The following is a 12,749-nucleotide window of genomic DNA, read 5'->3' as shown; positions in this document are numbered from 1 at the left end:
CAAAAAACGCCTCTCTGGAAAATGTCTGCATCGATGGAAAATTTCCTGATCTTTCGATATAGACTATTAAAAAAATCTTAAAAATGAAGTTTTTGAGATAATAGACTTTAAAGTTTTCCCAGCGATTTTCCCGGGAAAAGCGGAAAATTTCGAAAAATCTGACCTCACCATCGGAAAGATGAGGCGATTTTCCATCGAAATCATGTATTCGTTTTTTTCTCAAGGAGCATTTTAGTACTTGTACAGCGATTTACAAATTTAGTGATTTGACTTAATTCTGCCGCGCCGCGCGGCACTGGGAGAGTTGACGCGAAATGCCATGTATAACATAAAATGCTTGTATACTTATTGATAAATACACAGCCGTGCTGCCCTTATCAAGCTATAAAACAAATTTCTGCTCAAGATCATCGCAAAAGCTTTGACATAAATAATATGAATTGCGCTATAAATATATATGTTAAATAAATAACATATGTATTAAAATAAAAATTAGAAAGAAATTGTAAAATGGGTGGTTATTTATTAGCATTTAGGCAAGTCCACAATTAATTTCTCAAGATAAATGAAACTTTTATACCTTAAGGATGTAGTTTAAACTGATTGGAAACCCTAATCATTTTTCTCCTGAAGATCTACAGATGATTTCATTCTCTTATCAGCAATTTAATTTATAAAAATGACCGATAACTGTCATGTTAAGCTTAACTTCAAGATAATGATATTGTCTTAAAAACTTATAGGAAAAAAATGTAGATTTTGTAGAATTTTACGGAGATTCTTAACAAGCAGAAGTATGTAATAAAATGAAAAGTACAATTCTATACCGTAATTTCAGTTTAATTACAAATTAATTTACTCGTGAAAAAAAATGTTTGATTTTATAAATTTGTTCACACAAAGGAATGTCTTTAAGTTTTCAACAGCCATTTCTAACTTTTATTATCATCGGCGTAGAATACGTGAATTGAAATCATATTAAAAATTATATTTGATATTTTCTAAGCTTACAAATGAACATTGTGAACATTTTTTCTGCAAAACGATATGCAATCAACAATCGATCAAAATCGCAAATAAGGCATCCCTCGAAAGAAAAATCTAGAAATTGACAGGTTACGCGGTTTCAAAAATTGCTTCGAAAATCCGAGCACCGAAAGCTCGCGCTAATCTTCGATCAACAAGTGCGAAAAAGACAGTTGCCAATAGTCGAGAGCGTGGACCAATCGTGGCATTCCACGAAAAGTCTTCGTCATCGTTCTCTTGTCAAGTGCTTTGTGCCAATCCCACGCTCAGCACAGCAGCTCCGGAGCTCCCTGTCTGTATAGTATAAGTGTGTGTAGCATACATACCCATACGTTTAGTGGGTCTACTCGTCTCGTCTCTCGCGACTCGCCGCCGTCGCCGCTGTTGCTCCTTATTTCACTAAAATCTTTCCAAATAAAGAATTAAGGCATCCGGTAAAAGTTCATAAAGTGACGCCGGTCGACGATCCAAAAGCTACTGAATATTCTAGTCAGTCAAGCACAGCCGGTAAACGTGGCAACATGCAAAATTTACCAATTCGTAAGTATATACAAGTCTGATAATTCTGATTCATTGTTATCGTGTCATTTTCTGGACACGTATTTGTGTACTTAAGCCGGTTGTTATTGTTTTTTTTTGTCCTGCCATTGCGTTATTTGCTTTCATTCTTGTTGCTTAATTTTAGTACAGTAACGACTTCAATATGAGGTACTAACTTTTGCAAAAGGTTATTAGTGAATGCAAATTCAATGAATATTTTACTTCTGTTTAGGTTTAGTATTATTGCTGCTCGCAGCAGTTGGGGTGCAATGTATGTACCCCTCCAGCTCGGACGTAATCGATCTAACGCCCGACAATTTTGATAAGAAGGTCATCAACAGCGACAGCATTTGGATTGTCGAATTTTACGCTCCATGGTGTGGTCACTGTCAACAGCTCAAGCCCGAATATGAAAAAGCCGCTTCTGCCCTCAAGGTACGCATATTCACCGTATGCTTATTTGTCCAATGCCGTGAATTGTTTACAATGTATATTTCTTCAAATAAGAAATAAGTCTCTGCTATGTAAAAAAACTTGTATTTACTATTTCTTCAGGGTATTGTGAAAGTTGGTGGTGTGAATGCTGATGAACATAAATCTCTTGGTGGCAAATATGGAATTCGTGGCTTCCCAACTATCAAGATTTTCGGAGCAAACAAAAATAAGCCAGATGATTTCAATGGACCTCGTACAGCAGCTGGCTTGGTTGATGCTGCCCTCAATGCTGCATCTCAAAAAGCTAGAGCAAACATACATGGTGGTGGTAGCAAAAAGAGCAGTGATTCCAAATCTGGTGGATCGAAAGACAACAAGGATGTTGTTGAATTGACTGATGAGAACTTTGAAGAATTAGTAATGGGCTCTGAAGATATGTGGCTTGTTGAATTTTATGCTCCATGGTGTGGACATTGTAAGAATTTAGCACCCCAGTGGGCTAGTGCCGCTACTGAACTTAAAGGAAAAGTTAAACTTGGTGCTTTAGATGCCACTGTACATACTTCTAAAGTGCGTACCATAATTTATTATTTCCATTAAAACATACATTTAATGATAAAACATGATATTATTATTTGTATTCTTGTTTCTAGGCTAGCCAATATGAAATTCGTGGTTACCCAACTATTAAATACTTTGCTCCAGGAAAGAAAGATTCAGATTCAGTTTCTGATTACAATGGTGGCCGTACTAGCAGTGACATTGTTAGTTGGGCTTTGGATAAATTGTCAGAAAATGTACCTGCTCCAGAACTCACTCAAATTACAGATGAAGAAAGTCTTAAAACATCCTGTGAAGATAAACCATTATGCATTGTATCTGTCTTACCACACATTCTTGACTGCCAATCAGATTGCCGAAATTCATACCTTGAAATTTTGAAATCACTTGGTGAAAAATACAAAAATAAGATGTGGGGGTAAGCATTCATCTTTTCCATAAATATAACTTAAAAACTTACTTATTTAAATTAATTGATTTATAATTGTAATAGATGGGTATGGTCAGAAGCTGGTGCTCAACCTGAAATCGAAGAAGCTCTTGAAATCGGCGGCTTTGGTTATCCTGCCTTAGCTGTAGTCAACGTGAAGAAAATGAAGTATTCTTTGTTGAAGGGTTCATTTTCCAAGGAGGGTATAAACGAATTTTTGCGTGATTTGAGTTACGGTCGTGGTGGTACTGCACCCCTAAAGGGCTCAGAATTACCAAAAGTTCACAAAGTTGAGCCATGGGACGGTAAAGATGCCGAACCACCACAGGAAGAAGATATCGATCTTAGCGACGTCGATCTTGATGAAAAAGATGAGCTGTAAAGACTGATGAGTGCGTGAATGTACCGATGAAAATAATTTCCGTCGTGGATCGTAATGCGACAGAATAAATTTGTATTTTGCATGAAAATTGTTCAATTAAGATTATTTTTTATAGGTCTTTATATTTTATTAAGTATGATGCTTATAAACTTTTCACGTTATATCTAATGTTTGAGATTTACTGTTATTAATTTCTAGCAATGTGTGATGTATGCTTTGAAAGTTTGTACTTACCATAACTTTTGTAATTATGAAACAGCAGAAGTTAAATCCAATATAATCTTCGAATATTTTATAAAATACGATCCATGCGTTTTTTTTTTCATGAATTCAATTTTATATTAATAAGATATTTGTACCCAATATTGTATCTCGCTAAAGATTTACAATCAACTTGTTGTCGTGAATACTGTTGTCAAACAAGTCGGCTCGGAAATTCATTTGAAATAGAAATCATTCGATCGAATTTGCGGTCGACACTCCACTTTTCTAAAAAAATTTGTATCTATTTTTCTACAAACTTGTATAAATTTTACAACTGCTTTCACTGAACATCATTTTCTTTCATTTTTAAACTTTTTATTTTTCTTCGTAACTTTGGCAAGACAATGCATAAAACTTTTTTACAATATAACATTTGTAAACATTTGTACATAATATGTTCATATTTCAAGTTTTACTTTACAGATATAAATTTGTTATTGAATAATTAGGTCTTCCAGTAAGCTCAACACTCTCTCTCTTTCTCTCTCTTTCTTCAAATCCTTCAATCCTTTCAAATAACGTACTGTCAATAACAATGAGTTGTATTCACAATTTTCGTTGATTCAATAAATAACCAAATTCTCAATTAACAACTTCTCATTGGTTTTTGCACTTTCTATTACATTGTTGCGGAGTAAAAATTAAAAAAATTATCATGAACTTGTCGGTATTCTAGATTAGCCTAAAATGCATCACGAAGTTTAACAATAATCGCGCGCGTATGATTGTAGAACTCCAGTTCCTTACTTGCTACGCATCAGATCAGCCTTATAACCTAAACATCACTGGGCTGAAGTGTTAGACAGTGTATGTGGTGTTGAAAAGACCGTTGTCGTTCTAAATTGAATTTGAGTGGAATATTAAAATTTTTATCTAAAAAAGCAGACATTTTTGTTGAATCCGCTTTATTCGAGCGGTAAGTACACTTTTTTAATTCTAAAAATGAGTTCTTCAAATTATTTAGTCTAATATTTAACTAAACCTAGCTCGTGTTACACGAATGTGGCATACTATAAACATCAGCTTTATCAAAGTTATTTTAATTTTCAAGTGCTAAAAGAAATTCTCTTTTATGCATTTTACGTTTCTGCACTTTTCGGTACTTATTAAACTCTACGTCATTAAAATTTACTTGTTTAAATTTTTTCATTGTTATAATTTTGCATTATATGGTGAAACGGCTTTATACAAAATTATCTGTAAATACTTTATGACAATCAAGTAAACAATGATATTTTCATCAAAAAATAACATTTGAATTATTTTTCAAGGATTCTAGATTCAATAACTGAAAGTGTCAAGCTGTAAGAATCAAAATGTTTGGACAGGCAGGCAATTCATCGTTTGGCTTTAATGCTACACCCACAGCACCAGCCAATCCATTTGGTCAATCTGCTTTTGGAAAATCTAATCCCGCTCCAACATTTGGAACGAATACTGCTCCAGTTTTTGGAAGCAACACATCATTGTTTAATCAAAAACCTGCAAGTGCCCCTACAGGTGGACTTTTTGGAAGTACAACCACTACACCAAATTTTGGAACTAGCACTTCTACTCAATCTACATTTGGAGGTTTTGGTAGCGCAAACACAACAGCACCTTTATTCGGATCTCAGCAAAATGCTAGTACCAATTTGTTTGGATCTACCACAGCTGCTCCAGCTTTTGGCCAAGCTCAAAAGACGACTAGTTTTGGATTTGGCCAGACTCAATCAACAGGTTTGTTTGGGCAAACTCAGCAAACAGCTCAAGCTACACCTTTTGGACAAACAGCTGCTGCTCCAACTACTGGATTATTTGGAGCCAATACAAGTTTTGGAGCTGCTAGTACTAGTAATATGAGCAATATGACAGGAACAGTTGTTAAATTTAATCCTGTAACTGGCAGTGATTCGATGGTGAAAAACGGCACTACTCAAACCATTTCTACAAGACATCACTGCATTACTTGCATGAAAGAATATGAGAATAAATCCTTGGAAGAATTGCGATTGGAGGATTATGCTGCTGGAAGGAAAGGAGGTGGACAAGGGATGCAGCCAGGCTCAATGTTTGGTGGTGCTGCTCAAACATCACCATTTGGAGCAGCAGTTAGTACTGCTTCTACTGGGTTTGGTGGAATGTCTAATGCATTTAGCAGCACAGCTCAACAAAACAATACAAGTCTTTTTTCTAAACCTATGACTTCATTTGGTGCACCAGCGGCTACGACATCTAGTACTTTTGCTTTTAATCCCACCACTTCTTCTTCTTTATTTAATACTCAAGCTAAACCATTTGGAACTGCAGCTGGAACTTCTCTCTTTGGTGATAATAATCAAGCTGCAACAACTACAAATGCTTTCGGTGCTATCGGCACTCAAAGTACAGCATTTCCAAGTTTTTCTAATACTCAACAAAATCAAAGTATTGGTTTATTTTCACAAAATAAACCAGCTTTCAATACACCGGCAACATCAACAACAAGTTTTGGTTTTGGACAAACTCCTACAGCAAATACTTCTGGTGGCTTGTTTGCTAAACCATTGGGTACAACTGGATTTGGTACGACAGGTTTTGGCACTACCAATAACAATTTCCAAGTTGGAAATACAGGCTTTGGAACAAATCAAAATAATTCTTCACTCTTCAACAATTCATTCAAACCAGCTGGACAAACTACTGGTTTTTCATTTGGTAATACATCAACAGCACCTACAACAGGATTAGGTGCTACAAGTGCACCGTTATTCAATGCCACAACTAAACCAAGTCTGTTTAGTAACACTGGGGGATTGTCAAGTTTCAGTACACCTGGCCTTGGAACTCTTGGATCATTTGGATCAAATACTAACGCCGCTCCAATGGCTAATTCAAATTTATTTGGAAATAGCGTTACCAATGCCAATGTGCAGTCTGCTACGGGTACAGTACCTGTACATCAGCGTATTTTAGCATTAGTTTCAACACCATTTGGTGATTCCCCACTTTTGAAAAATTTGCTCCCTGCATCAGGTAAAAGTGAGCGATTTTTAACTCAGCCACCTACAAATACAAGTACTCCTCCAAAACCAGGCTCGCTTGCAGCATATTACAAAATTAATACAGGCAATAATGAAAATAAACCTAAACTTAAAGTAGTAACGTCTACAGCATCTACCAAGAAACAATTCTTTGAAGGATTAGAAGAAGAGGATCCAATGCTTGAAGCATTCCAGCCCAGACCGAATTCCAAAAGATTGATTTTACGTCCAAAACCACAAAATTTTGATGATACAGCTAATAATTCTAATAATGCTAATAAATTAACTACAACAGACAATGAGCCGTGCAACTTAAGCTTAACTGATGCTGCAATATCACCAGCATTGGATAAAGAGAACGATATGCAGGATAATCCAGCTTCTGGTAGACGTTTATCTACATCTTGGTTGAAATCTCTTCCCCGAAAATCATTCGTTCCAGATGATCAAATTCAAGAGGCTTCTTTTTCAGTCACATGCGAATCACCAAGGAATACTGGTGAGTTAGAAAATACTGTCACAGAACTGAGAGCACCAACGTCATCTAAATCTGATGCCGATGTATTAAACGACTCTAATAGAAGCGACAAACAATCAGATGCCCTTAAAGATAAAAGTGTGCTAGAACTAACGCGTGATGATAGTCGAGCTCTGTCAGACTTGGAAGAGGCTACAATGAGTCACCAGCTGGATACTCCAAACAAAGCCAAAGTCAAATTGCAACGTTACGGTTATTATACAATTCCAGCTCTGGATCAATTGTATAAGTACGTAAGTGGAGAAACGTGCATCGTGCCTAATTTTACAATTGGTCGAAAAGGCTATGGCAACGTTTACTTCGCCGATTCGTTCGACGTTTACGGTTTGAATTTGGACGAGATCGTTCACTTTAGACACAAAGAAGTTATCATTTATCCCGACGACGACGTGAAACCTCCAGTTGGACAAGGTTTGAATCGTAAGGCTCAAGTAACGTTAGAACGAGTATGGCCACACGATAAATCGACTCATGAACCGATTACTGATCCCCAACGTCTACAAGATATGGACTATGAAGGTCGATTGCGGCGAGTATCGGCGAAGCATGATACCCGGTTTTTGGAGTACCGGCCCGAGACCGGTTCTTGGGTCTTCAAAGTTGATCATTTTTCGAAGTACGGTCTAAGCGATTCTGACGATGAAGATGCCGATCCTAAAGCTGTAAGTAAAGCCAACCTTATTAATAAACTCAAGCAGCCTCTTGCTCAACACCAGCAGCAACATCAGCAGCAAAAACCTTATGAAGTTGGAAAAAATTTATCAGATCAATATTCTGTTCAAGATATGCAGTTTGCACAGTCTGTAGAGCACCTGACGTCCCTCGGTAATAAATTCATGACAACTTACAATTTGCAAAGCAACGATAGCGCGAATAAAATGGAGGAAAGCAACAACTTGACATACTGTAGTCCGAGTACCATCAATGCTTGTCTGGCTGGCACTGAACCTCATACTCTGCAGCTCATGAAAGCTAGCTTTTTTGATATGGCTGATGACTTTATTGAAGATGCGCTTTACGAATCGAAACAACAGATCAGTCAGAATTTCAGAACAAAGCTATCCTCTGCTATTGATGTTCAACCATCGGATCAGCGGGAAAGTAATCTTCACAGCTTCATAGAGTCAAAGAAGATAGCCCAATTAAAAAGTAAAGTCATGCCAGGTAATGATAAAGTACCTTTGTTAACTCCTAAGATAAAAGTGTCCAAGGCTTTAGTAAATCCTACTCTGCAACCTAAAGTAGCCATGATGAAATTTCGATCTGCTGCCAAGCTTTTTAATTCTTCCATTGTCAGCAACTATGATTACAAAAGGATGATTGAAGGCTATATTCCAAGAATGAAAATAGCACGGTCAAGTTGGGGGCCTCAATCAAATCTTTTAACCGCTGCTTCAACTAAATACTTGCAAATGGGATCTAATATTCCAATGAAAAATGCTGTATTTATGAACGAAGTGCAAATGACTAATGCTATTTGCGGCGATAGCGTAGAATTAGATCAGTTACAAATTTTCAAGGTAAGCATCGAAGATCATTTGAAGATTCATTTGAAATATTCAACTATTGAAGATCATCCAATATGCCCAATGTCCAAGGGAATGAATTATGAATCTAGCTTGGAGGCTCTAAAGGATCATAAAAATAGTTCTTTGAAGATAATCAATGAATTACCAGAAGATTTTTTGCTACAGTATAGTAGCAATATTTGGAGACTTTGCGAGACCCTGTGGGGTAGAATCGAAGATTCAAAAACTCGGGAGGACGAAACAAGCCATGAAATGATCATTCAGCGAAAAGAAGCACTTGGAGAGTGGCTGAAGCTTGTCTCGGCCGACACCGTGAAAAAGGAAATCGCTTTGATTGAATCGAGCGAAGAAATAGTTTACTCCTTGTTGAGCACATGCAACTTAGAAAAAGCTTGCAATAAAGCTATGTCTGTCGGAGATCATTGTCTTGCCCTTTTGATATCGCAGATGGGTGGAGCTGACACAGTTGGTAAATTACTGAAGCAGCAAATCAACCTTTGGCAGCAGACTGAGTGCGACAAAAATATCTCAACTTACAGATTGAGGTTGTTTATGTTGATCGCAGGTATTCCAACATTAACAGTAGATGATCAAAGCATCAGTGTGTGTGATAATTTGGACTGGAAGCGTGCATTCGCTATTCACTTGTGGTTCCTGTCGTCACCTACAGCTTCCATTACCGATGTTTTGACACTTTTTGAAGAATCATTCTCAGATTCGGCCATGAACAACTACTCTGCTAGTCCGTTACCCGATTATCAGAAAGATTTCGAGACAAGCAATGGCAAAGTCATTTACGACTTGTGTTTCCACTTGTTGAAGCTCTACAGTTCCAGAAACTATCCCTTAGAACCTTTAGTAAATCCTCAAACGTTTACACAAGATCCTTTAGATTACAGATTAACTTGGCTGCTGCAACAAGTTTTGATGGCTATTGGATACACTCACCTGTCGGAGCATGTAGTGGTTCAAACTCATTCGAATTTTGCTGCTCAACTGGAAGCTTATGATCTTTGGCATTGGTCTATTTTCGTCAACATGCACGTCAAAGATCCTCATAAGAGATTCAAGATTATTTTCGATCTGCTGCTTCGTCACGTTCAGTTAAATGCAGATACCGATTACATGAAGCGCGAAGAATTTCTGTTGGAAAATTTAAAGATTCCTGCTGAGTGGATAAACAAAGCTAAGGCTATAAAAGCTTCTTCAATGAAGAGATGGGGTGAAGCTGCTTACTATTACATCAAAGCTCAGGACTGGAACGAAGCTCACGTAATCATAATGCAGCATCTTGCTACAATCGCTATTATAAACGAAGATCATGTCTACTTGCGATCGTTATTAAATCTGCTCACACCTTCTCATTGTCACAATACCATCAGTGGTTGGACGTATCAAGGACAGCTTTTGTGGGATTATTTAACTGTTACGGACGAGATTAAAAATCTCTTGAACTCCCAGGATCACTCAGATATCGCTTACAAACTTGAAAAGCTGCGACCGAAGATCAGCTCATTCTGCACGAAAATTTGCAATTTTCCCTGCCCAACTTTAAAGCACAGACTGTGCCAAGCTGAAATGGCGAAAAGAACGTTGCAGCTTGTCCGAGGCTTGATTATACTGCAATCAGACAATCGAAATTCTGACAGTTTACTGGTCGACTTGATATCGCAGTTACCTCTTCCGGAAGATTATGTTCAGCAAGAGTTACGACCCATAGTTAACATTTGTATTAATGATATTGTTTTACATTAATTATGTATAGTGTTATTTTGCTCAATTTTGTCTGTCAATGGTTAGGACGATGACATCTACTGAAGATGCTTAAATTATACTTGTACTTTAGGAAAAAATTAAAAAAGTTGTCGCTGACATTAATTATTTGAATAATAATATATTTTTAAAAAAAGTAATAAAGCTTCGTACATCCATTTATTTGTATATGAAGGAAGTAAAAACAAAAAAAATAATGCAAGCTTTGAGTCAGCATATAAGAAAGCTACAGGAAACCCGGAATCCAGCCTAGAATTCGAATTTTTAAACAAATTTTCAAAAACCTCTACTGAATATTTCTCTAGAAAGCTGTATGACAACCTTTATTCGATGTTATTAAGGTTCCCATAGAGCTTTTTAGAGTATTTTAGTAGATTTTTAGTAGAAGTTTTTGGGCGCTTGTTTGAACGTTTGAATTTTGAGGCTGGGTTTTGGATCCTTTCTACGATTAAGCATATGTGTAAATAGTATCTTATTATTAATTATTTATTTGTATCTTGTAAAAAGGCAATTTTAAGCCTGTTGAATTTTTTTAATAAAGAAAATAAACTTCATTTGAGTCTTTTAAATATTATTGTAACATGAAATCTTTTCATCAATTAAATAATCCTCTACCCATTTCCTGGACTCTAGTCAAGATTTGGTTGCCAAATTCTGAGATTATTTCGAATTTTTTTCTTATAAGTTCAACTTTCTAATCTAAGATTTGTTTCAAACTTTCCAAAAATCCTCCGCTCTCCTAAAATTTGAAAATTGTTCCATTATGCATAGAAATGATATATATTTCTTTAAGACAATTTATAACTCAGAATTTTGATTTTTTTTTAGAATTTTACATTAATTTTTTCTAAATAGTAGAGAAATTTTCAAGAAGATTGAAATTTATTCAGAGAAATAAGAATTTGGTAAAAATTTTAGATAACGGATTTCAAAATAATTGTTCTTGTTCGAGTTTCAGAGAGTTGAAGAAATAAATCAAGCACTCTTTTGTTTTCACTTACAGGTTTCTTAATTTTTTCTGTTACTGGAATTACTTCGGTTCGACCTGGTGTAGCCGCATTAGTTGTCTGTTACAGGTAAAATTAAAATCATTAATTTTTCATTGGAAAGTAGTTTTGGTGAATAAAACGACCTACGAGCGTAAAACCTCTAATTGTACGTATCTGTAAAAAAATAATGTTTATTACACGAAATTACTTTTATGATGAATTATGATCACCGTGTTTTTGTTATTTAATGATTTCGTATTCAACTGTGTAATATTGAAATTTTATAATAGTTGCCTAATTGTACCACTTTTTTACACGACAGCAAAATATTTTTAACATTTGTTATTTTAAACTCACAGTGTTGTTGGGTATCGCAGTTTGACTTGTTTGGACTAGGCCAGAACTTTGCGGCCGAGCATGAACATTCTTAAAGAAAATGAAATATTTAATCGTGCTTGCTAAATTTAATGACAAGATGCCGAGGCCAGTAAAAATATGAAAATTAATTTTAAAAATACAATTAAATCCAAATATTGAAAATTTTCATTAATTTTTTGGCTTTGACATTTCATTGCACAGAACTTTTGTCTACCTCGTTAAGAAAAATCAAAAACATAATAATAAAACACTTGGAAATCATAATTGCACCTTGCAATAGCTGCGAGAAAAAAATCTGTACTGAATTTGAGAATTTTTTTTATCTAAATGCTTTCTGTTGCAGGGTATTTGCGGAGAAATCAGTTTGTACACTTGATTATACAAAAAACAACTGCTGATTAATTTTTATGCACTTATATCAACGGTGCTTACGAAGACTATTTCTTTTTAAAATACAGAAACAGGTTCCATTAGCGACGAAATTCTTTTTCTTTTCAAAATGTGTCGGAAAAGACACTCTTATGATTCGTTATGCAAATTTTTCGAAAAACGTGCAATGACTAGAACCTAAAAGAATTCTTATATCAGAAAATTAGTCAGCTGCAGTTTTAAGTTAGAGATTTTCTTTGTAAACACCGGTGATATAGGAAAAATGAACAAACTTTAGTTACTCATAATTTTTACGTTATTTCATCATTTTCTCAAATACATGCCATAGTATAATGATAACTCGCATAATTTCGTTTTTATTTTCAATTTAAAAACGCGAATATGTTTTAGTTTAATATTTTAGATGAAGAAATAATTCTATAATGTTTTTGATCAATTATCGTTTAAACACGTGGTACTTTATAAAGTTTTCTTACGCATGTCTTAATCAGGTGAGCTAGATAAAATAAGTG

General features: G+C 35.5%; 2 protein-coding genes across 2 annotated transcripts; both read left to right on the top strand.

Annotated features, from left to right (window-relative positions):
- The first annotated feature begins 1,289 nt into the window (after window positions 1-1,289).
- On the top strand, window positions 1,290-3,679 carry LOC106651396 (protein disulfide-isomerase A6 homolog). The gene is made up of 5 exons (XM_014369873.2): window positions 1,290-1,566; window positions 1,799-2,001; window positions 2,122-2,571; window positions 2,655-2,980; window positions 3,056-3,679. Exons 1-5 carry the CDS (start codon window positions 1,548-1,550, stop codon window positions 3,372-3,374), a joined length of 1,317 nt encoding a protein of 438 aa, XP_014225359.1. The 5' UTR covers window positions 1,290-1,547; the 3' UTR covers window positions 3,375-3,679.
- Window positions 3,680-4,372: 693 nt separating this feature from the next.
- LOC106651680 (nuclear pore complex protein Nup98-Nup96) lies at window positions 4,373-11,034 on the top strand. Its single transcript, XM_014370308.2, has 2 exons — window positions 4,373-4,554; window positions 4,910-11,034. Exon 2 carries the CDS (start codon window positions 4,955-4,957, stop codon window positions 10,460-10,462), a length of 5,508 nt encoding a protein of 1,835 aa, XP_014225794.1. The 5' UTR covers window positions 4,373-4,554; window positions 4,910-4,954; the 3' UTR covers window positions 10,463-11,034.
- Window positions 11,035-12,749: the final 1,715 nt, after the last annotated feature.

This window comes from Trichogramma pretiosum, unplaced genomic scaffold (genome assembly GCF_000599845.2).
Source record: "Trichogramma pretiosum strain Unisexual culture from Peru unplaced genomic scaffold, Tpre_2.0 scaffold9, whole genome shotgun sequence".
Taxonomy (NCBI): domain Eukaryota; kingdom Metazoa; phylum Arthropoda; class Insecta; order Hymenoptera; family Trichogrammatidae; genus Trichogramma; species Trichogramma pretiosum.
The sequence above is the reverse complement of the archived record's forward strand: the minus strand, read 5'-3'. Positions and strand labels throughout refer to the sequence as shown.